This window comes from Mustelus asterias, chromosome 14, assembly GCF_964213995.1.
Source record: "Mustelus asterias chromosome 14, sMusAst1.hap1.1, whole genome shotgun sequence".
NCBI lineage: Eukaryota > Metazoa > Chordata > Chondrichthyes > Carcharhiniformes > Triakidae > Mustelus > Mustelus asterias.
The window spans coordinates 26,546,684-26,572,729 of NC_135814.1; the positions used below are offsets into that span (position 1 = coordinate 26,546,684).

Genomic DNA, 26,046 nt, shown 5'->3' on the forward strand with positions numbered 1-26,046 from the left:
GCTGACAGTGGTTTACCACATATGGCACACTCGCCTTTATCAATGTGGCCTCACCAAAGTTCTATACAACTCCATGATTACAAAAGCAGAGAGGTCATCATGGAGTTGTATAGAACTTTGGTGAGGCCACAGCTGGAGTACTGTGTGCATTTATGGTCACCACATTATAGGAAGGACATGAACACACCGGAGGGGGTGCAAAGGAGATTTACCAGGATGCTGCCTGGGATGGGACATTTAAGTTATGAAGAAAGGTTGGATAGGCTTGGGTTGTTTTCATTGGAGCAGAGAAGACTGAGGGGGCGACCTGACTGAGGTGTTCAAGATTTTGAGGAGCATGGACAGGGTGGATAGGGAGCAGCTGTTCCCCTCAGTTGAAGGGTCAGTTACAAGATAACACAAGTTAAAAGTGAGAGGTGGGAGGTTTGGGGGGATTTAAGGAAACGTTCTTTTACCCAGAGGGTTGTGATGGTCTGGAATGCACTGCCTGGGAGGGTGGTAGCGGGGTGCCTCACATCCTTTAAAAAGTACCTCAGAGTAATTTATGAGTGCTTGGCACACCATAACATTCAAGGCTATGGGCCAAGTGCTGGCAATTGGGATTAGGTGGGCAGGTCAGAGCATTTCATGCGTCAGTGCAGACTCGATAAGCTGAAGGGCCTCTTCTGCACTGTAGTATTCTGTGATTCTGTGAGTCTGTGAAACCCAGGACCCTACTCAAAACATGGCTAATAACCTCTAAGAAACCTGTGGAATAAGGATTAGGAGAATTCCAAGGGATGTCAAGGGAACACCAGACGTGTCACCAAACAAGGCATTGGCATGTTGAAGATGCCCTGGTACATGGATGGATCCAGTGGTGTCCCTCAGTATGCAGCAGTCTCCAAGATGCTCGCGGTATTCTAAACTCTGCTGAGGAGCAAGAGAGAACTGCCTGAACTTGTTCTCACATCTGACGAATTTTCCTTTAACTCATCACGCTGCCTCTAAATAAGAGGTGTTATCAAGGATATCTGCATGGGTCCCAGCTCTGCACCCTCCAGTGTGGGCTTCCACTCAAGTGGGAGTGACCTCCTCTGAGAGGTTGTCATCAGTGACCTGGGTTACCTCCTACGTGACATACGAGGGCTGTGTGGAAGGAAAATGTCAAGTTTGAAGTTATCATAATGCAAACAATCACTTTCAGCTGTTTTCACAGAGAATCTTAGAGACTTAAGAGAGTCTTAGAGTCTCAGAGACTCACCCATCCCATCCGCCATGGGAATCGAGGCCGTAAAATCCCGCCCAATGAATCTATGGGCGGGATTTTCTGGCTGCGCTCGCCTCAAGCCGAAAAATCCTGCCTGAGGTCAACAGACATTCCCATTGTCTGTCCCTGGCCCACTCCGATTCCCGTGGCAAGCAGGGCAATAAAATTCTGGCCATAGTGTTTTACAGCACAGAAAGAGGGACTTCAGCCCATCAGATTTGTTGGTCAATAGTCTTGTTTGCTATGGTGTTTCAGAGTCATCTAAATGCTTCTTAAGTCAACTTGACGAAGTATTGTTTGCCAAGTGGCTAGCTGATATTTAATGCAGTCACCAAGTATTTTGGAGGCCACCATTTTCCCCTTCTCCAATGGGCAAGCATGCTGAACTTCCATTGCTTCTCGACATCTGTTCCACTGTTTGCTGTGAGATGACTGAATGGTCAATGTGGTCAAGGGGGTACAAACCAGCCATTCACTTTCCTGAAATCAGGATTCTTATAACAGACTGCCTCATCCTCCAAACCTTTGAATTATTCAATAAACATCAGTTAAATGAATAGTGACGAGGGCACTCAGTAGAGCACATACCTCTGTTAGGCTGTGTTAACTCAACATTAATACAATTATGCAGTTCTTCCTTGAGGCTTTTCCCTCCCTGGTTCATGCTCTGTAAATGCAGTGTTGAAAAAAATACATATTTTTATTAAGAGATTCTATCTCACTAAGCAGGCTTCAGGCCAAGCCACATCCAACAAATTGCTCTGAAAACTCTGCTCGCAATCTGACAGCTGCCACAAATTGCATCTCAACAGCGGAGACAATCCCAACATTCTGGAGCAATCTGCAATTTTCCAAAATAAAAGTCACACTGCCCTGTATCCCAATCTTCAAAAAAGTCCAGGATCCAGATCCAAATCCACATCTGTCAAAAACTGAGTTCTTTCTCATCCATGCCCGAGCTGTATTCTTGAAATCTATCACGTGTCTAAACAATATTTCACAAAAAGTAACAGAATAATCTTCAGTTAGCACAATTAACTGTGAGCAGGTTAATCACGGTAGCTCTACAGGTAATTTTACACATCACACCCACTGACATTAATTGGGTTCAAAAGTCACAGACCAGAGGTACGATATCAGACCACCTCACCATTCCTCGCCAACACACTGCAATCTTAAAATTCATCTCATATTCTCAAAGCTATTCCCCTGAAGGTAGAAGCCAATTCTGGGGCACTGTTCCATGGGCTGAAAGCTGTAATAATTCATTAGTTTGAGTACGAGGACTTTGCGATACTCCCCTGGCGCTTCATGAAGTGCAAAAGGTAGGAAATGAACAGGGGATTTAAATCTGTCTTCAAGATGAGAGGTTGCAACCAAAGCTCAGGTTGCTAGATGTAAAGTTATTTTCAACCATTATAAATCTTGATAATTCGCTGCTCAATTATTAGTAACACCAACAAACTAATGAACATGAAACCACATCAGAAGCCAATTTTAACCTGAGCCTAGTGATTGTTCTCATTTATCAGTTTAGATACTAATTCTATGGAATCTCAAGAGTGCAACAATTGAGTCATACCCTAACCTCACCTCACATCCTTGTACACAACTCTCCAGCAGTGGTTGTTGGTTAGCAAACAGACTTTATCCACTCCCCAGTGTTCACTGCCTGCCTAGAAATGCTGAAGTCAACTTTATTATCGCTTCGGTATCCCCAGTGGAGATCAGTTGACAGCCCACAGCAGATATCCAGCATGACATCTTAACGCGTACCACATTACACAGTGAATTTACTGACAGAACCACTGGGGAATCCACACTAGGAGGTTTTCCTGATTTATGGCAGGCAATAGTATACCAGCTATATGCTGTCCTGTTTTTATGGCTTTTGTATCGTTTTCACCTTAGTCTATATCATTCACTTTATTTTAATGAGCTGTGTGTGTTATGAAGGAAGGGGCTACTCAGATACATTGGGTGAGAACCAAGACATGGGGTGAGGGGGAGGATTTTAAATGGGAGCAAGTGCTGATAGGGATTGGGCCAAATGCAAAATACGCCCGATATAGAGATATGGAGGCCTGGGCTTTTGCAGCTACGCTTGTTCTTATTTCTAATGATATGCTATATAAAATGTTACATGTTTTATCATGTAATCTCCCCCTGGCCTCAGTCACTTGCCCACCAACCAACTGTTCACCCAAGTTGAGCAGAAAAGGACAGTTAGCCGTTGGTCGGTTGGTTAAAACCCATTTGCCCAGAGCTTGCCTGCTGGTCTGCAAGAAATGTGGTGGGGAAAGAATTTCAGCCAGAGCTTTTGGGTGGGAATAAAAAACAAACAAGGAACAGTACAGCACAGGAACAGGCCCTTCGGCCCACCAAGCCTGTGCCAATCACATTTCCTATCGGGACCAACAGCCTGTATCCTTCTATTCCCCGCCTGTTCATGTGTCTATCCAGATAAGTCTTAAATGTCGCTAACGTGAATGCCTCAACCATCTCGTTTGGCGGTGCATTCCAGCCCCCACCACCCTCTGTGTAAAAAACCTCCCCCGCACATCTCTGGAATATATGGAGGAGCTTGGCACAGTTCCCCCTGATACCACAAAGGAAAAGTTAACATCTCTTTTTCAGTCTTCAGAGAGCGAAGTGGCCATGGCAATCATCCTGTTCAGAACCTGTTAAAAGTTACCAGGATCCTATTGGCACAATGGGACCATCATTTTCACATACAGGTAACAATGCTTCTGCCTAATTTCAGTTGGTCCTCACATTTACCTCAAAATCAGTGCAGAATAGGAAAGTTTCTTGTTAATAATGGCTAAGTTGTAAATACTGGAGGTTAAACTGAACCAAGTGGTTTCCATAAAGTGTGATGCACCATTGCATCTACCTGCAGATGCTACTCCATCCATCAATCCACTGCCTGAGTGTAGCATTCACTACAACGGTTCGTGAACGAAGCCCAGTCCATCACGCAAACCAGCCTCCCATCCATTGACTCTGTTTATACTTCCCGCTGCCTCGGAAAAACAGCCAGCAATTTCAAGAACCCCATCCACCCCGGACATTCTCTGTTCCACCTGCTTCCATCGAGAAAAAGATACAAAAGTCTGAGATCACGTACCAACTGACTCAAAAACAGCTTCTTCTCTACTGCCATCAGACTTTTGAATGGATCTACCTTACATTAAGTTGATCTTTCTCTACACCCTAGCTATGACTGGAACACTACATTCTGCACCCTCTCCTTTCCTTCTCTATGTATGGTATGCTTTGTCTGTATAGCGCGCAAGAAACAATACTTTTCACTGTATACTAATACATGTGACAATAATAAATCAAATTAAATCACATCCAGAACAAAAAGGAAGCCAGAACTGGATAAGGTGGAGAGGGATGGCACAGTCCGAAAAGTCCAGCATCACAGAGATAGGCGCAGCTCCATTATAGGTGTCAATGTGAAAGGCGGTTCTCAACACAGAATCATAGAACTGTAACTGCGCAGGAGGCCATTTAGCCCTTCATGTCTACACCAGCTCTCCAAATGAGCCCTTAGTGCCAATTTGTTTCGACCAGCGGTGTTTAAATGCAGCTCTAAAAATGATGCCCTCACAAAATTCCCACACTTGAAGCTTAACTCTAGTTTGCAATTATCAAATTCTTCTCTAAACTAAACAATAAAAATGGCTACTGGTCAGTGAATCTGGAGAAGACATTCCAGGAGATAACAATTTCCTACTGGGAGACCCACTTTTCAAACGTGAATGTTCAAGCTTTCCAAAGGCAGGACATTGATATTTTTGACAACAAATGGATGGACGATGCGTCGGATCCCAGTATGCATCAGCATAGCAGAAAATATCACCATTGTTGACATTCTGGGGACCCGGGTTCAAATCCTGCCATGGATATCTGGAATTAAGAATCTACCAATGACCATGAAGCCATTTTTGATTGTCAGAAAAACCCATCTGGTTCATTAATGTTCTTTAGGGAAGGAAGTCTGCCATCCTTACCTGGTCTGGCCTACATGTACTCCAGAGCCACAGCAACGTGGTTGACTCTCAACTGTCCTCAGGCAACTAGGGATGGGCAATAAATGCTGACCAGCCTGCGATGCTCATGTCCCACAATTGAATAAAAAAAGAACAGAACAGAAACATGGAATGAAATTTGCATCTTCTGATGCAAAGGAATTAATAATTGAGAATATGTTTTGGTGGGTGTATGATTAAAAGAGAACAAACTATTTTTGAATGGGAATGGCGTAGGAAGATAGATTGACTGAGGTGAAGAAAGTGAGGTCTTTGATATGTGGGTTAGCCTAGCAACACCATAAACAGATACATGGCGAAAAGAAGTGGCTAACAATAGTGCACAGAAATTCAAGAACTAAAGCAAAGATGCTGAAAGATCAAAAGGTGAAGGTGAATTCCACAGTTATATTCTAAAAGGGTGAGGTCATGTAAGAAATGTCACTAAGAGGATCCTCTCAGACAGGTGCTTCAGATAACATAGAACAAAGAAAAATACAGCACAGGAACAGGCTCTTCAGCCCTCCAAGCCTGTGCCAATCATGATGCCTTAACTAAAAAAAACCTTCTGCCTTTAGAAACATAGAAAACTACAGCACAAAACAGGCCCTTCAGCCCCACAAGTTGTGCCGAACACATCCCTACCTTTTAGGCCTACCTATAATCCTCCATCCTATTAAGTCCCATGTACTCATCCAGGAGTCTCTTAAAAGACCCTATTGAGTTTGCCTCCACCACCACTGATGGCAGCCGATTCCACTCGCCCACCACCCTCTGTGTGAAAAGCTTCCCCCTAACATCTCCCCTGTACCTACCCCCCAGCACCTTAAACCTGTGTCCTCTCGTAGCAGCCATTTCCACCCTGGGAAAAAGCCTCTGAGAGTCCACCCGATCTATGCCTCTCAACATCTTATATACCTCCATTAGGTCTCCTCTCATCCTACGTCTCTCCAAGGAGAAAAGACCGAGCTCCCTCAGCCTATCCTCATAAGGCATGCCACTCAATCCATGCAACATCCTTGTAAATCGCCTCTGCACCCTTTCAATCTTTTCCACATCCTTCCTGTAATGAGGCGACCAGAACTGAGCACTTGGAATTTACTTGGTCTGTATCCCTCTATTCCCTCCCTATTCATGTACCCATCCAGATGCCTCTTAAATGTTGCTAATGTGCCTGTTTTTACCACCTCCTCTGGCAGCACGTTCCAGGCACCCACCACTCTCTGGGCCCAATTTTACCATCACGTTGCACCCATTTTCGGGAGCGAAAACTTGGTAAAGTAGTGCGTGAGGCGAATAGCGCGATCCACGACCGCCTCCGCGCCCGTTCCCCTTTTACCAAGTGCCCAAAATGGCCGCGGTTGGCACCGCGCCCAAAATGGGCGCGACGGCAATTTAAATGTATTTGCATGTATTTAAATTGACTTAATGAGCTGGACGCCCAATCTTACCGGCATTTCCCCCTTTACCATCGCGTTCGCCCGTCCAGATTCGGCGTGAAACAGACATGGGGGGTGGCGTAGGGAGGCAGGCCAGATCATTCACTGGTGGGGGGGAGGAGGAGGAAGGCCAGATTGTTCTCTGGTTGATGCGCGATTAATCCACTCGGGAGGCTGGATCGTACCCGGGAATAAAGGCTTTTATTAGCAACAAGAATAGAGCATACTGCTTAACAATACAATCCCAGACTTAAGGGGTCACTAGGAAGTGCAGTGACCTTTATACTCCTATAGGAAGGCGGAGCCAACCGGAGTGTACCACAGAACAATGCCAACAGGTGGAACACCCCAATCCTAACCCAACAGTAACAAGAGTAACATATGTACAAGTACCCATAGTGATAACCATCTATGGTTCAGTACCCATAGTGGTAACCATCTATGGTTCACCACACTGGTCACGGGGGGGAGGGAGGCCAGATTGTTCTCTGGTCGCAGGGGGGAGGGAGGCCAGATTGTTCTCTGGTGGGGGGGAGGAGGGAGGTGGGCCGAATGGATCTCTGGTGGGGGGAGGGCAGGGGAGATCCGCTGCCACTCTGCATGGGGGGGAAGTGGGCAGGGGGTCACGATCGATCTGGGTAGTGAGGAGGTGGGTGGATAAGGGGGACAGTTATGTTGTGGGGGTGGGGCAACGTCTGTGGGGGCCATCGCCTCCGAGCCGCTTTATGTGGCTCAGGAGTGACGTTGCACGGGAGTGTTTTTCAAATTTTCTTTTACTGCGCATGCGCAGCTGAAGGCTCTGATTGGAGCAGCAGCATTTCGGGCACAATAAGCCCCACCCACAGTGTGGTTCAGACTCGCTACTTTTTTTTCAGGCTGAGTGCGTTTGGGGGCGCCAGATTTCCAAGTCGGATCTGAATCACGCACAGATTCAGCACTTCGAATCAAAATGGTAAAATCGGGCCCTCTGTGTGAAAAACTTCCCCCGCACATTTCCCTTAAACTTTCCCCCTCTCACCTTGAACCTGTGCCCCCTTGTAATTGACTCTTCCACCCTGGGAAAAAGCCTCTGACTAACCACTGTGTCTATGCCTCTCTTAATTTTGTAGACCTCTATCAGGTCTCTCCTCAGCCTCCATCTTTCCAGTGAAAACAATCCTAGTTTATTCAACCTCTCCTTATAGTCAACACCCTCAAGACCAGGCAACATCCTGGTGAACCTTCTTTGAATTCTCTCCAAGACTTCCATGTCCTTCTGGTAGTGTGGTGACCAGAACTGCACGCAATACTCCAAATAAGAGACAAGCAACAGAAAAAGTTTATCAGTGGCAGGGTTCATCCTATAGAAAGGGCTCGTTCAAGGCTTTAGACGCTCAGGGATTTTCACAGTAACTTCATTGCAGTTTTAATGTAAGCCTATTTGTGACACTAATAAATAAACTTCAAAACATTTGCACATAACAGGAAGTTGTGCTCACTCCAACCCATCAAGTATCTGATAAATCATGTTTGAACAGCCAATTTGTTTCCATTCTGGGCCAGAATAGAGAAGGCATCAAGTACGAACACCAGCTGACGGGCTCTGATGAAGAGTCGTCCAGACTCAAAACGTTAGCTCTATTTTCTCCCCACAGATGCTGTCAGACCTGCTGAGATTTTCCAGCATTTTCTGTTTTTGTGACCTTGCATTCACCCCTTGGTCACATGGTCAAACTTCCACTGCAATGAACAAAGCCGTAGCAGTGACCAGACGAGGCTGGCATGCATGTAAAACCCTCATAGCCACCATATTCCAGGAGAGGGTGACGAGCAATCATGATCATTGTATTGGACTAGAGGCCTCCAACATGGGCCCACATTGACACCAGCATGGTTATCCTCTGATTTCAATCATACCCTTCTCTTGGAGTCTGAATACTTATACGTGAGGCTCAATTTGACCTGGTCCTTTGAAGAATGGAGAGACCTCGGGATTAGATGTCCTTCCTGAAATGGGGTGCTAACAGGAGTAGGTTGTCCCGGAATCACACATCTGAAGGTGCTGCCTTTTCCAGCATCTCTCACGCATGCCAGTCACTAATGCAGCCTACAAGAGGTGGCAGCTGCTCTACTATCCTCACTGGGCTCATAATTGCATGCATTCAATGTGACAAACTTCCTCTCGGATACCACAGAGGTAGACATTTAGCTTGGGTTCTCACACAGGGTCCCATTGCCCGATACGATGGGATGGCCAGGTGTGCTGGCCTTGTGTATCTTCGGGAGGCAGTAGAGATCTCCAACGTGGGGAGTACGTGGGATGAGAGCACAGAGGGTGCTCTGAAGGTCCGGATCAAAGGTCTTGATCAGTCTGTTGAGTTGACGGGTGTGTTCTTTGGTCGGATCTGCTACCATCAATTTACAGGATGCCAGCATGCAACCAGTGCTATGTTAAGTCAATGCACACCTGAACTGGGAAGCTCAAAACCATAAACAGCTAGCATCTTAAAGCTAGCCTGAACAACTTTACAACAAACCTACCTGCCATTGCCTCTCCACTGTCTTTCCTTTCAGTAATGTTTCCCAGTCCAACATGGCCAATTCATGCCTCATAGTTACCTTTACTGAGATTCAGGACCCTGGTCTCAGAATCAACTACATCCACCTTGACAAAAAATTCTACCAAATTATGTTAACTCGTCCCCAAGGGTTCTCTCACAATTAGATTGCCTTTCTCATTGCACAACACCCAGCCCAAAATGGCCTGTTTCCTTGTTGGTTCCCTGTTAGATTCATATTGAATGTTTTGAATGAACCCAACACAGTTGGATAATTTATCCAGAAGTTTAATTATTCTCATCATTTCCTGTAATTCTCATGTCTGAATCAGAACAAGTGGGCAAAAAAAATTTTTTGGAATACCTCCATCCATACCACAACATAAAGCAGACTATTTTCTTCAGAATTATGAATGCTTGAAGATAAATCAAAAAGTCTATCCTGTTGATATGATTGTGCGCTTGTTAGTTTGGGACTAGTTTGTATTGTCTGATAACATACTTGTCTTTCAGCATAAAACAAGCAACTCAACAGTCTGAAAGAGGAGTGGGTTAATCCGATAAAAAGGTTTAAAATGTAATTTAGAACATAGAAGAACATAGAAAAACTACAGCACAAACAGGCCCTTCGGCCCACAAGTTGGGCCGAACACATCCCTACCTTCTAGACCTACCTATAACCCTCCATCCTATTAAGCTCCATGTACTCATCCAGGAGTCTCTTAAAAGACCCTATTGAGTTCGCTTCCACCACCCCTGACGGCAGCCGATTCCACTCGCCCACTACCCTCTGTGTGAAAAACTTACCCCTAACATCTCCCCTGTACCTACCCCCCAGCACCTTAAACCTGTGTCCTCTCGTAGCAGACATTTCCACCCTGGGAAAAAGCCTCTGAGAGTCCACCCGATCTATGCCTCTCAACATCTTATACACAGGTGTATTCCAAGGTGTATTGTGGGAAAATTAAGCAAGGTGCAAGTATTGACTAGTTTGCCCATATAATTGTGAATATTAATGCTTGATAATCAATTGGCAAGGTGATGGAGTATGCCAGACATCAGTGATACCCCATAAAAAATATTCAGAAAAGAGATAAAAATAGCCAAAGGAAAGACAATTAGTACCCAATGAGGTAAAAAAAATCTTAATAAGAGATGATAATATCTGAAGACAATATTCTAAAACAAAATACAAATCACTCTCAAATCTCTGCCTTTTATCCTGTTTTTTAAAAATTCATTCATGGGTCATGGGCATCACTGGCTGGCCAGCATTGATTGCCCATCCTTAGTTGCCCTTGTTCAGAGGGCAGTTGAGAGTCAACCACATTGCTGTGGCTCTGGCCCCACAGGTAGGCCAGCCCAGGTAAAGGCTGGTTTCCTTCCAGCATCATTCGTGAACCAGATGGGTTTTTCCAACAATCAACAATGGTTTCATTGTCATCAGTAGATTCTTAATTCCACCATCTGCCATGGCAAAATCGAATCTGAACATTAGCTGAGTTTCTGGATTAATAGACTAGCAATGACGCCACTAGGCTATCACTTCCCCTATTCTCCCCTCTACCCTATTCTCCAAAGTATTGATGTCAACATTTTCATTAGTCATCCAAACTCTGAAGTTTCCAAGTGTACTTGAATGTTGGGTAGCACGGCAGCACAGTGGTTAGCATTGCTGCCTCACAACGCCAGGGACCTGGGTTCGATTCCTGGCTTGGGTCACTGTCTGTGTGGAGTTTGCACATTCTCCCCGTGTCTGCGTGGGTTTCCTCCGGGTGCTCCGGTTTCCTCCCACAATCCGAAAGATGTGCTGGTTAGGTACATTGGCCATGCTAAATTCTCCCTCAGTGTACCCGAACAGGCGTCGGAGCGTGAAGACTAGGGGATTTTCACAGTAACTTCACTGCAGTGTTAATGTAAGCCTACTTGTTACGCTAATAAATTAACTTTAACTTGATTTTCAGCACAAAACAACACCCAATAGTCTGATAAAGGAGTTTGTTAATCCAATAAATAAGTTTCAAATGTCATTTCCAAGGTGTATTGTGAGAAAATAAAGATTACAACCAAAGTGCAAGTATTGACTAGCCTGCCCATGTAATTGAGGATATTAATGCTTGATAGACAAAGTTCCCAGCTTGTACAACAAGCTTTACAGATTCAGATATATATTCTCTGTTCACTGCACAATGTTATGCCTGTGCACTCATATTCCCAATTGCTTTTCCCAGTATTGTTGCATTTATAGCATTACATAGAGACTTGTGTAGCACATTTTATGATGCAAACCAGAGACATTTTTTTTTCTGAAGAAGCAACACACTGGGCTGAATAAGTAGACAAATATATGGAAGCTCATGCTGGTTTGGAAACCGAATGTGCACTTGTACCTACTGCTAGTCTGCTGTACCAGTATTTAATTTTAAAGGAAAAATTGTTCGAGCTACTATGGAGCTAAAGTAAAATATACTCTTTGCAATACCTTCACATTTTAAAACACTTCTCAATAAAATATACACTTCTTGAGTGATTGGACTAGATTCCGTGCTTGACACCTGATCAAACATCTGATGATTTTTGAGTGTTAATTTTCTCCAGAAATTATGTGAGGATCATCTTAATGGGGTAATTAAAACTAAATTTATGATTTAAAATCAATTCCATCATAGAATAATTTGATTGAAAACTATCTACAAAGCTTTTCTTAATGCCAACATGCCTTTAAATGAACATACTAAAACTAATTAAAGCACCCTTCTGTAAGGAAAGTGCTGGAAAGGGAAAATGCATGGTATTAACCCAAGGAACCATAATATTTTATAATGCAATAATGCTTTATTTGAAATCATTACCTAATGCTTAACACTTTAAAGTTTTACATTCTCTGACTTGAATTGAAGGATCAGTACTATGTTGCAATGCAAATTATTATTCACATTCACAAACTTACTGGAAGGGAGGTCTTTCATTTTGGGCATGTAGAATTCATCTCGAAAATGTCTCAGTTCATCTTCTCCATCCAAATAAGTTGCAAGCTTCTCATCGGTAATGCTACACCCTAAAATGGAGGCAGTATGTTCCAAAATCTGCCCTGGGGAATCGGCAATCTGGTGATCCATGGCTGCTGAGTCTAAAAAAGTGAAGAGTCAATTGGTTACTGGCACAAAGTAAGTTGCAACTGAAAATGAAAACTCTTTGTTACTGAAAGCACTTGCCAGAAGACAAAATATGAAAATGCCTGGATCAAATTGTCCACAAGTGGTTGCCTCATTGGTGTGAGAAGAGGTGGGGTAGGGGGTCTTGGTGGGGAACAGGTAGGCAGGGGATAAAGGAAGACACAGGAAAACAGCAAAGCACAATGATCCCCCTTCATTGTGTCCTCTAGCAAGACATCCCCATTGTGCTCCTGCTTAACAATGCTGAGGAACCCACAGCCAAAATCTGACACATCCTGTGCACCCTGTTCAAAATGAGAATGTGCAACCGGTTTTGGAACTTCTTTAAAAGATGCCATGAGTTAAGGTTCCTGCTTGGTAAAACTATGTTGTGCATTTCACTTTAACTGTAATCATGTACTAGTAAAGAGATCAGTGGCTTAACCCTTGTTAACATTCTAGTTTTAACCTTGCTTTCATGGAGAGTTAATATAAAGAGTTAAAGATAATATTTTAAAATAACTTCTAGAATTTGCATGATTCTGTTACCTACACAGTAATAACCTGTTCACCAATGCCCAGTTTCAGTTCCGCCAAGGCCTCTCAGTTCTAGACATTGGCCGGAACTGTCCGGCTGTTCATGCCGGCAAATATTCTGGTTCCAGTGATGGCACACCCCCACCGCGGATTTTCCAGCGACGTGTGACGCACTCAACGGGAAATCCCATTGACAACGACGGGATCAGAAGATCCCACCTCCAGATTTATGCTCGCCTGCTGCTGAGAAACATACAGTGGATTGCGTGGTAAATCCTGTCCATTATTACAGCCTCAGTCCAAACAAGGACAAAAGAGGTGAGTTCATGAGGTTGGGTGAGAGTGACTGCTCCCAACATCCAGACAGCATTTGACCAAGTGTGGAATCAAGGACACCTCGCAGCACTGAATCATAGAAATCATAGAAACCCTACAGTGCAGAAAGAGGCCATTCGGCCCATCGAGTCTGCACCGACCACAATTCCACCCAGGCCCTACCCCCATATCCCCACATATTTACCCGCTAATCCCTCTAACCTATGCCTCTCAGGACAATAGGGGCAATTTTAGCATGGCCAATCAACCTAACCCGCACATCTTTGGACTGTGGGAGGAAACCGGAGCACCCAGAGGAAACCCACGCAGACACGAAGAGAATGTGCAAACTCCACACAGACAGTGACCCAAGCCGGGAATCGAACCCAGGTCCCTGGAGCTGTGAAGCAGCAGTGCTAACCCCTGTGCTACCGTGCCGCCTGTGGTGAACCATAGATGGTTACCACTATGGGTACTGAACCATAGATGGTTATCACTATGGGTACTTGTACAAATGTTACTCTTGTTACTGTTGGGGTTCGGGTTGGGGTGTTCCACCTGTTAGCATTGTTCTGTGGTACACTCCGTTTGGCGCCGACTTCTTAGAGGAGTATGAAGGTCACTGCCACTTTCTAGTGACCCTGAGTCTGGGATAGTATTGTTAAGCAGTATGCTCTATTCTTGTTGCAAATAAAAGCCTTTATTCCCGGGTACAATCTAGCCTCCCGAGTGGATTAATTGCGCATCAACTTTATTCACAACAAATTTTGTTCAGAAAAAAAAATGGAGCAGATGCTGAAACCCGATTGGCTAACCTTGGATCCGCGTGCCGTGGGAGCGTCGAACACTTTCAACCATTGGTTGAAGTGTTTCCAGGATTATATCGACGCCTCAACAGCAGTCCAGACCGATGCCGACAGATTGCGGGTCCTCCACGCAAGGGTGAGCGACACTGTGTATGCAACAATCCGTGATTCCCAAGATTACAAAGAGGCCATCGAATTACTCAAGAAGCTGTACCATGAACCACCAAAGGAAATTCATGCTCGTCACCTACTAGCCACTCGACGGCGGCAGCCCGGCGAAACGATGGGACAGTACCTGCGCGAACTTCAGCAGCTAGCCAGAGCCTGCAATTGCAAACCGGTGTCGGCTACTCAATACACTAACGATCTGATCCGAGATGCGTTCGTGGCGGGAATCGGCTCATCCTATATTCGCCTGCGGCTGCTAGAGCAAGGTAACTTGGACCTGGCTAAGACGGTAGAATTGGCTGATGCAATGGAAACGGCCTCCAGAAGTCTTGAAACCTACCCCACCGACCACGTGGGAACATCGTGGCAAGTACAGCCACCGCCTCAACTGTACCCGGCGGCTCCTCGGAACTGCGCGATAATGCTCTCAACTTCAGACCTGACGGCTGCGGCAGCTCCAGGAGGCCCACGGTGCTATTTCTGTGGATTGGCGAAGCACCCTCGTCAGAGATGTCAGGCCAGGACGGTATTTTGCTCCGCCTGTGGGAAGAAAGGACACTATGCAAAAGTGTGCCGAGCAAAGCCCCCTTCCAAGCCAAGCAGTGCTGCATGTGACTCCCCAGGATCCGTCTCCTCGTCTCCGGCTTCGTCGATGTCTTCAACCACGTGCGATTCACGGGCGCCGCCATTTCTGATGACAACGACGCAAGACATGTGCGACCTGCGGGTGCCGCCGCTTTCAACGCCATCGACCACGTGCGATCTGTGGGCGCAGCCATTTTGGTCGACACCGGCTGCAGAAGACCAGCAGGGGTCCTCGTCGTCGACTATCTCAGCTGCCTGCAGTTACACTCGGGATCCAAAAGTGGTGTCAATCATCCTGGACCAGGTCAAGCCTCACAGACTCAACAAGTCCATGATGGACATAGAGGTAAACGGGCGCCTGACACATTGCCTGTTTGACAGCGGGAGCACGGAGAGCTTCATCCATCCGGATACAGTGAAACGGTGCGCTCTCCGCGTGCAAACTGTCAGGCAGACAATCTCGATGTCGTCGAGGTCCCGATCTGTTATTGTTCTTGGGAGCTGTGTGGTAACCTTAACAGTGCGGGGCACAGTTTACGAGAACTTCAGGCTCCTCGTGTTACCGCACCTTTGCGCTCCGGTACTCCTGGGGCTAGACTTTATGGTCCACCTGAAGAGTGTGACCCTGCAGTACGATGGGCCACTCCCTCCACTTTCAGTGGGAGAACAGCAGCCTCCAAATTGTCCAGCACGCTCCATATGCAGTCTCTCGACACTCAAAATTACTCCGCCTTCCTAAGTTGAAAATCTCGTGCCAGGCTGCAAGCCCATCGCAACTAAGAGCAGGTGTTACAGCGCTGAGGATCGGATCTTTATTCGATCTGAGGTTCAGCGGCTCCTCAGGGAAGGGGTCATTCAACCTAGCACTAGCCCATGGAGAGCACAAGTCGTGGTGGTCAAGACTGGAGACAAGCCCCGGATGGTCATAGACTATAGTCAGACCATTAATAGGTACAAGCAGCTGGACGCGTACCCTCTCCCGCGCATATCTGACATGGTCAACCAGATTGCGCAGTACCGGGTGTTCTCCACCATCGACTTGAAGTCAGCCTACCACCAGCTCCCCATTCGCCCAGAGGACCGAAAATACACGGCCTTTGAGGCGGATGGCCGTCTCTACCACTTCTTAAGAGTCTCTTTCGGCGTCACTAATGGGGTCTCGGTCTTCCAGCATGAGATGGACCGAATGGTGGACCAAAACGGACTACGGGCTACCTTCCCGTACCTGGACAACGTCACTATCTGCGGCCATGACCAGCAGGACCACGACACCAACCTCCTGAAGTTTTTACGCACTGCGTCTCTCCTGAACCTGACCTATAACAGGGAGAAGTGCGTATTTAACAAGCACCGCCTAGCAATCCTCGGATACATGGTGGAAAACGGGGTCATCGGCCCCGATCCAGACCGTATGCGTCCCCTCCTTGAACTTCCCCTACCCACTAGCATCAAAGCACTGAGAAGATGCTTAGGTTTCTTCTCGTATTATGCACAGTGGGTTCCCAATTACGCGGACAAAGCCCGTCCGCTCATAAAGTCTACCTCTTTTCCCCTGACAACAGAGGCTCGCCTAGCCTTTGAAGGGATAAAAGCCGACATCGCGAAAGCCACGATGCACGCTGTCGATGAGTCCATCCCCTTTCAGCTGGAGAGTGATGCATCTGATTTCGCCCTGGCCGCCACACTTAACCAGGCGGGCAGGCCCGTCACCTTTTTCTCTCGCACCCTTCAAGGCCCTGAAATTGGGCAGTCCTCGGTGGAAAAAGAGGCTCAGGCCATTGTGGAGGTCGTACGGCATTGGCGCCATTATTTGGCTGGCAAACGATTTACCCTGCTCACAGACCAGCGGTCCGTGGCCTTCATGTTCAACAACACGTTAAGGGGAAAAATTAAGAATGATAAAATCTTGATGTGGAGAATCGAACTCTCCACCTACAACTATGATATCATGTACCGTCCGGGGAAGCTCAATGAGCCCTCAGATGCCCTGTCGCGTGGAACATGTGCCAGTGAGCAGGAGGACCGACTACAGGCCCTCCACAATGATCTCTGCCATCCGGGGATCACTCGGCTCTTCCATTTTGTAAAGGCCCGGAATCTGCCCTACTCCATAGAAGATGTCAGGTCGATAACTCGAAGCTGCCAGGTATGTGCAGAGTGCAAGCCGCACTTCTACCGGCCTGACAGGGCACACCTCATTAAGGCCACTCGCCCTTTTGAACGACTGAGTGTCGATTTCAAGGGCCCCCTTCCTTCAACAGATCGGAATGTGTATTTCCTCAATGTGGTTAACGAGTACTCCCGATTCTCCTTTGCCATCCTCTGTTCTGACATGTCCGCTGCCACGGTCATCAAAGCCCTGCGGAGTCTTTTTACCCTGTTCGGCTACCCCAGTTATATCCACAGTGATAGGGGTTCGTCGTTTATGAGCGACGACTTGAGGCAATACCTGCTCTCTAAAGGAATTGCCTCAAGTAGGACTACGAGTTACAACCCCAGGGGTAACGGGCAGGTCGAAAGAGAAAACGCTACAGTCTGGAAGGCTGTCTTACTGGCGTTAAGATCTAGGGGTCTTCCAGTCTCCCGTTGGCAAGTGGTACTTTCTGATGCGCTCCATTCAATCCGGTCCCTCCTGTGTATGGCAACCAACGCTACCCCACATGAGCGGATGTTTACCTTCCCTAGGAAGTCTTCCTCTGGGACCTCACTGCCATCTTGGTTGACGTACTCAGGACCTGTCCTCCTGCGGCGGCATGTTAGGGCCCGCAAGTCCGACCCTTTGGTTGAACAGGTCCATCTGCTCCACGCCAACCCTCAATATGCCTATGTGGCATATTCTGACGGGCGAGAGGACACGGTCTCTATCAGAGATCTGGCGCCTGCAGGGGACCTGGAAACCCCTGTCACTCCCGCACCCCTGGTTAGGATCCCTTTACCCATTCTCTCCCCTCCTGACACGGCGCGGGCAGCATCGGGACCTCCACTTAATCCTCTTACTCCCATGTACAGCTTGCCTGAGTCTAGGAGATTGTCGCCACCTCGAGGTCCACAGGTGCGTGAGGAACTGGAGGAGTCACTGGACACCACCTTGGAGAGAGGGACACCACGGTCACCAGAACCGGCACTGGAACCAGTGCTGCGGAGGTCGCAGAGACGGTGCGGACCTCCGATACGACTGAACTTGTGAACATGTGGACAGTTCGTATTGTCTCCTTACCTCACCGGCCTTTGTTTTTAAAGGAGGGGTGAATGTGGTGAACCATAGATGGTTATCACTATGGGTACTTGTACATATGTTACTCTTGTTACTGTTGGGGTTCGGGTTGGGGTGTTCCACCTGTTAGCATTGTTCTGTGGTACACTCCGTTTGGCTCCGCCTTCTTATAGGAGTATAAAGGTCACTGCCACTTCCTAGTGATCCTTAGTCTGGGATAGTATTGTTAAGCAGTATGCTCTATTCTTGTTGCGAATAAAAGCCTTTATTCCCGGGTACGATCTAGCCTCCCGAGTGGATTAATCCCGCATCACCGCCCCAACTGGAGTCAATAGGAATCAGGGGAACTCTCCATTGGTTCAGGTTCCATCTTGCACCAGGGAAAATGATTTGATTTATTATTGTCACATAGAACATAGAACATAGAACAGTTCAGCACAGAACAGGCCCTTGGGCCCACGATGTTGTGCCGAGCTTCATCTGAAACCAAGATCAAGCTATCCCACTCCCTATCATCCTGGTGTGCTCCATGTGCCTATCCAATAACCGCTTAAATGTTCCTAAAGTGTCTGACTCCACTATCACTGCAGGCAGTCCATTCCACACCCCAACCACTCTCTGCGTAAAGAACCTACCTCTGATATCCTTCCTGTATCTCCCACCACGAACCCTATAGTTATGCCCCCTTGTAATAGCTCCATCCACCCGAGGAAATAGTCTTTGAACGTTCACTCTATCTATCCCCTTCATCATTTTATAAACATGTATTAGTATACAGTGAAAAGTATTGTCTCTTGCATGCTATACAGACAAAGCATGCTGTACATGGAGAAGGAAAGGAGATAGTGCAAAATGTAGTGTCACTATCATAGCTAGAGTTTACAGAAAGATCAACTTAATGCGAGGCAGGTCCAGTCAAAAGTCTGATGTCTGCAGGAAAGAAGCTGTTCTTGTTTCGTTTGGTACTTGACCTCAGGCTTTTGTATGTTGTTCCCGCCAGAAGAGAGAATGTCCGGGGTGCGTGGGGTCCTGGATTATGCTGGCTGTTTTTCTGAGGCAGCGGGAAGTGTAGACAGTGTCAATGGGTGGGAGGCTGGTTTGAGTGATGGATTCGGCTTCATTCACAATCTTCATGCCTTCACGAGCTTCGTTCATGACCCTTTATAATTTATTGCGGTCTTGGACAGGACAGGAGCCATACCAAGCTGTGTTACAACCAGAAAGAATGCTTTCTATGGTGCATCTGTAAAAGTTAGTGAGAGTTGTAGCAGACATGCCAAATTTCCTCAGTCTCCTGAGAAAGTAGAGGCATTGGTGGGCTTTCTTAACTATAGAGTCGGCATGGAGGGACCAGGACAGGTTGCTCGGGATCTGGACACCTAAAAACTTGAAGCTCTCGACCATTTCCACTTCATCCCCATTGATGTAGACAGGGGATGTCCTCCACTATGCTTTCTGAAGTCGATGACTATCTCCTTTGTTTTGTTGACATTGAGGGGAGATTATTTTCTTCACACAAGTTCACCAGATTCTCTATTTCTTTCCTGTACTGTGTCTCACCATTGTTTGAGATCCGACCCACTATGGTGGTGTCATCAGCAAACTTGAAAATCAAGTTGGGGGAGTTTGGCCACATAGTCATAGGTGCAGATGGAGTATAGTAGGGGGCTGAAAACACAACCTTGTGGGGCACCGGTGTTGAGGATGATCGTGGAGGAGGTGTTGTTGCCTATCCTTACTGATTGCGGTCTGCAGGTTAGGAAGTTCAGGATCCAATCGCTGGGAGGAGCCGAGGCCCAGGCCATGGAGTTTGGAGGTGCGTTTTGTCGGAATAATGGTGTTGAAGGCTGAGCTGTACTTAATAAATAGGAGTCCGACATAGGAGCCTTTGTTATCTAGGTGTTCCAGAGTCGAGTGTAGGGCCAGGGAGATGGCGTCTGTTGTGGACCTATTGAGGCTGTAGGTGAACTGCAGTGGATCCAGGCAATCTGGAAGGCTGGAGTTGATTCGTGCCATGACTAACCTTTTGAAGCACTTCATAATGATGGATGTCTGAGCCAAAGTCATTAAGGCACGCTGCCTGGCTTTTCTTTTCAGGATGATGGTTGTCTTCTTGAAGCAGATAGGGACCTCAGATTGGTGTAAAGAGAGGTTGAAGATGTCTGTGAATACCCCCGCCAGGTGGTCCACACAGGATCTGAGTGTTCATCCAGGTACCCCATCCAGGCCAGGTTTAGGTTATTGGTTTTGGTTTTTGGAGGCCAATCATCTCAGCCTCATTGCAGAAGGAGTTTCTTGAACCCTCGGCCTAACCATCTTCAGCTGCTTCATCGATGATTTTCCCTCCATCATAAAGGCAGGAGTGGGGATATTCATTGAAAATTGCACAATGTTCAGTAACATTCACAACTCCTCCAATACTAAAGCATCCATGTTAATATTGTTGCTACGCCTGCTGCACAGTCTGTTTTAATCCTTATACCATGGACAAAGAATTGTGAATAGACTTCTTGTTAGTGCAATAATATTTATTTACACACAATTATTAATCACCTACTCAATCAACAATAGGTTATCTTACAGAATACTAAAGTTCAAGTCTAATACTAGACCTTGGCTTAACTTTTGCGTGACTGGCAGGTACCCAGGCAGATATTGACCTTTATCCGCATGTTGGTCTCCGTAGTCCTCTGCATAGTCTGGTCCTTTGGTCTGGTCTGATACTCTGGCTCGGGTCTTCCTTCCTTCTTGGCTGGGATGGCTCTCCTCATGCTGGTCGTTGCTGGTGGGTGGTCACCATTGTTGTCATTCGTTGGGGAAGAGAGAGAGAGAGAAATTCTTCCACTGCGCAGCACCTTTACACCTCATTGGTTTTCACGCCCTTTTGACCATTGCCAATCAATCGATCAGGACTTGATCACCCTGATCAATCGAGTCCAATCAGGTGGTGCCATCCCGATCTCTGGGTGTGTACCCAACGGGCATGCCTGTAGGTGGTGGAGGCACGTAGGTTACATACCTCCCTCCAAAATAAGGGGTTAAGGCGCCCCTATGTCTGGTAAACAACCCAGTTTGACCAGAAAGTGTCCTTTGTCCTGGAGATTGCTGATATCCTGTGTATTCCAGCTCTTGCAGCTGTAGCCTGTTTCTCTCTGACCAATTTCTTTTGAGGCTGCAGCTTGTCAGTTTCATCGTTTGTCCAATTATCCCAGTGTGCTCTCGCAAACCACTATCTTAGGTGGCCCATTTGGCCACAGTCCCTCCTGTTGATCCTGAACGCAAAGCATGCTGGATCACAGACTCAGAACCAATATCTGTCAGGAATTCCCCAGTCACTCAACAGCCAGGTAAGGCCCAGGCATTGGCATGCAAATAATAACACATCCCTACAACATATTTACATTCCAGAAGCTACAGACAGCAACATTCTACAGATATAAACAACCACATATTCTAAAACACCATCGTTGCCATAAGCCAATTACAAACAAACATTCAAACCAACATTACAATAAAGTATTCACGAACCCGGGGTACATTTCAATTTTAGGATTTCCAACTGTCCATTAGTGCAAATCGCAAACCGGCAGCTTTCCTATAAACATAGCTCTATTGAATTAGAGGGGACAGTGATTCGAGGGTGAACCCTACGTCCTGCCTCAGGGTGACCTTTTTCCATCGGCTGAATTGGACTGTGACAATGATGTGACAATGACACCAGGGTGAACAAAATCAGTAACACCGCCAGGTGTGATATTATGTGAACAAATGGGTGGATTTGGATGTTTGAGCCCCAGTTTCAAAAATCATTCCACCATGAGGTGGCTTTGATTTCTTTAATTTTCCTTTTCACTTCTTGGGTCTGCTGTATTACTTTGGTGAAGGTTCTGTGGGCTGTAGCCAATTTTATCCGAATCTGGTTCAACTCCTCCAGTAGGGATTTTAGGCTTGTGTCATACTTCTCATGGTACTCCCCTAGGGTCTGTCGGAGCTCGTCAGTGGCATTTAAATCTACCCTCTCCCTCTTGTGAACGTCTATTAGTTGAATGAGACCCACCCTGGGTGGTATGTCTGGTTTGATGCGGAATGTAGTGTTAGTAATGTCGCAATGTGTTGTTCCATACTGATATTGTTTCAGGGAGGTGGTGACACAATATTTCCCTGCTCCTTTGTAAGCCACCCGAGTTATGTCTGAGTCCAGGCTACAAGCTTCTACTGAGCAATTTAGGCTAGCATTTGTTTAAAGCCACATAGTGCATGCTCATTTAAGTAAACTGGGTACGGGCATGCGATTATTTTGTCAGTTTGCTGACATCCGCCCAGAGTAATGACTATGGGTCTCCCTTCTTTCTCCACTGTGTACGGTAAAGTGCCATCATACCCGATCCAGATATCCTCATGGATAGTCCCTATATTTTCCACTTCAAAGACCCTCAGTCCAACCCGGTCATCAGTGATTATGGGTCGTCCTAATATCATTCCCAGGGCTTTCCCTGGAGTACCTTTGCAGTTGTCATTGAACCAGACTTTGGTCAACTGTCGCATCTGGCAGCCAGATAACTTTGGGTGTTTCTTACCCGTAAATAGGTGTTCCATCTGTTCACCTGAACCTGTCCACTGCATACCTGCTCTACGTTTTCCCTTCGCTGTTCTATCATCCACTATCCGTGTGCACTACATAAAGTCCAGTTCTGTTGTCGGTCATCATCCTCCAATTTTCCCTGATAATTTGATTGATTGTCTTGGCGTGTCCTTCTAATACAGCGGCCATGTGGCTGCTGGCTGCGTTCCCAGTCAATTCCCCTTCAGCATCTTGCTGATTGTCCTCATTAATGGAATTTAGTGTCTGTTTAACCTGTAGGGTCAGGATCCTCAGTTTACTGTCCAGGTTGGCTAAATCAAGGGCGTTGAAGGTTGCTACCCCTGCTCCGTAGGCTGTGGCCATTTTGTTAACTAACACTCTCTTGGATCTTTCCTGTCTTTCGTCCATTCCTATCTTCCACCCTAACAGTCTGCAAGTCAGGTGGAGGTATAATCTCTTAAATTGGGGAGAGCACCACTCTGGCAGTTGGGGTCCCAGCTATATCTCCCGCCACAGGTACCAATTTGTGGTGGATGTTGTCATACAGGGTTTTCCCTGTGTGCTTTAGTATCAATCTGTCCTGTGGTCCGGGGGTGAATTCAGAACAGAGTGGGATGTTTTTGGGGCTGGCTTCAGCCCATTTCTCGATGAGTGTCCCGCTGCCCGAGCTCTAACCCTTTCTCTGGGCTGTTATCCAGACATCCAATTTCGGGGCACCCATTATTTGAAAATCCCCACCAATCCCTTGCAACGGTGACACTCAGATAACATTCAGCTGAACTGCCATTTGGTTTTTTGTATATCAGCCGCTGGTTGTTTCACCCAAACATTATACTCTTATCGGGATGCACCCAAAACACACCATCCTCACATTCCCCCATGCCAGGTGGGCCAAACCATAAATAGCTGGGATACAAAAAGTTCATCTTGCTTGGGGTGTCCTGCGTGCTTATCCTAATGATGGGTCTGCTGAGGTAGATCCTAAGGTGCATCTTTTGTCATCGTCCGTCATTGTCCTGAGGAGATCAATGTAATTTCTGCTGTTATTGCATCTAATATTTGATGTATATACATGTATTTTCTGTTCACGCCGCCCCCCCCAACCCAGTTCTTTTTTTGAATACTATCAACAGTGGTGTGGTCAGGAGGACCTCGGTATATCGATTGTCACTTGCATCTGTTGTTGTTTTCTTTCCAATTGTGAACCACTGCTGAGCAAATTTTTGCTCAGATCGATAAATGTACGAGTTGTGGAGTGGTCGGAAAAGAGCTTGTTTAAACTGGCCAGCAAAATCAAGGCCGCCTGTTTTATTTCAGCAGTCAGCATTGGCCCTTGGGATTCGAATAGCATTGGAGTTGGTCTATAATGACCTGAAGAGGTTGGCATCAGTACGTTTTGTGGGACATGGGTTAGATAAGGTGCCCGTTCCATGAGTGTCTTGGGATTTGAAGGCAGAAGGAATTTAAAATTTAGCACAAGTGCCTCTATGAATTTAAAATGTAGCACAGTTGTCTCGATGATTTTAAAATTTAGCAGTTGCCGCGGCGATTTTGAAATTTAGCACTGTTGCCTGGGCGATTTTAAGATTTGACACCAAGGCCCAGGAGTCCTGTCTTAACTGAAGAAAGGTGGCGAAAGATCATGGTATCAGACTGTGAAGTAACCTGGTTAATTGTACTAGCATTGTACGGACGGCATGGGAATGAATTGGTTGCATTTAATTGTGGATATTTTAATGTCGGTCGGTCACAATGGATCTGCAGGTTGAGCGATTCGTAAGTGGGTGTTTCCATCCGAGATTTTTGTACCTTGCATTGGTCTGCATTGTAGGTCGAATTTCATCATTTGGAGCACCTTAGATTTCATCATTCAGCATTTCTGTCAACAAATTGCGCAACAGAGACTCATCCTCTGAATCATTTGTCTCATGGGGCTCCATCATTACATCATCACCTGGCCTCCATACCCGTGTCTATTCGTTGGACTGCACTGTGGGGTCGGTGTACGGTTCTGGGTTCGGGGTTTCTTCATCCTCATTTCCCATTCTAATCAATCTATGTGTCTGGTCCCTTACCCAGGATGGGGATGCAGCATCGGGTGTACCCATCTAAATAACCCGGTGTCGTTTAGTCAGGACCTTACTGTTGGGTCTGGGGCTAGTAAAGCTTATGTTTATAGAGGAATCTGTAATGTGCGAGGGCCAATATCTAGCCTGTCCTAGGGTGCTCAAGTCTCCTGTTATGTCCGGATCGATCAGTACACCGAGGGACACTTCAATTGTGGAAGAGGCTTTTGGCTGTAGCGTGATAGGGGTAAGGGTCTGGTTTGAACCTGGAAGTGGATGAGGAGGTGTCCAGGGAAATACGTCTCCTAGGTGAGGCCACCGTGGTCGCCTGCCGCACAGTCTGTTTTAACCCTTATACCGTGGGCAAAGAATTGTGAATAGGCTTCTTGTTAGTGCAATAATATTTATTTACACACAATTATTAAATACCCACCCAATCAACAATAAGTTACCTTACAGAATAGTAAAGTTCAAGCCCAGTACCAGACCTTGGCTTAACTTTTGCATGACTGGCAAGTACACCAGCAGATATTGGCCTTTATCCACATATTGGTCTCTGTAGTCCTCTGCGTAGTCTGATCCTTTGGTTTGATCTGATACTCTGGCTCTGGCTTTCCTTCTTTCTTGGGTGGGATGGCTCTCCTCATGCTGGTCATTGCTGGTGGTGGTCACCGTTGTTGTCGTTATTTGGGGGAGAGAGAGATTCTTCCATTACACAGCGTCCTTTATATCTTGTTGGTTTTCGTGCCCTCTTGGCCATTGCCAATCAATCAATCAGGACTTGATCACCCTGATCGATCGGGTCCAATCAGGTACTGCCACCCCGATCTCTGGGTGTGTACCCTACAGCCATGCCTGTAGGTGCTGGAGGCACATAGGTCACATACCTCCCTCCCAAATAAGCGGTTAAGGTGCCCCTATGTCTGGTAAACCAGAAAGTGTCCTTTGTCCTGGGGATTTATTGCGTATTCCAGTTCTTGCAGCTGCAGCCTGTTTCTCCCTGACCAATTTGTTTTGAGTTTGCAGCCTGTCTGTTTCAGCGCTTGTCCAATTATACCAGCGTGCTCTTGCAAACCACTATCTTAGGTGGCCCGTTTGGCCACAATATGCAGCAAGACCTGGACAGCATTCTTACTTGGTGGCAAGTAACATTCACACAACACAAGTATCAACCAATAACCAGCTCTAACAGGAGAGAATAAAACCATCTTGCTTTGACATTACCAACACCGAATCCCCCACATCAACATTCCAGAGGTTGCTATTGACCAGAAACTGCACTGGACTGGCAATATAAACACTGTGGCTACAAGAATAGACTCAGATGCTCTGAATTCTGTGACAAGTAACTCA

The 26,046-nt window shown here is 46.5% G+C and overlaps 1 protein-coding gene across 3 annotated transcripts in view; it reads right to left on the reverse strand.

Moving 5' to 3' along the window:
- Positions 1–26,046, reverse strand: part of kynu (kynureninase) — a 188,793-nt gene that overhangs the window by 148,789 nt on the left and 13,958 nt on the right. For all 3 annotated transcript variants that reach the window (XM_078228015.1, XM_078228017.1, XM_078228016.1), the window contains exon 2: positions 12,216–12,395. In XM_078228015.1, coding sequence (XP_078084141.1) covers positions 12,216–12,384 — 169 coding nt within the window. In that variant the 5' untranslated portion in view covers positions 12,385–12,395. The remainder of the gene's footprint in view (positions 1–12,215; positions 12,396–26,046) is intronic.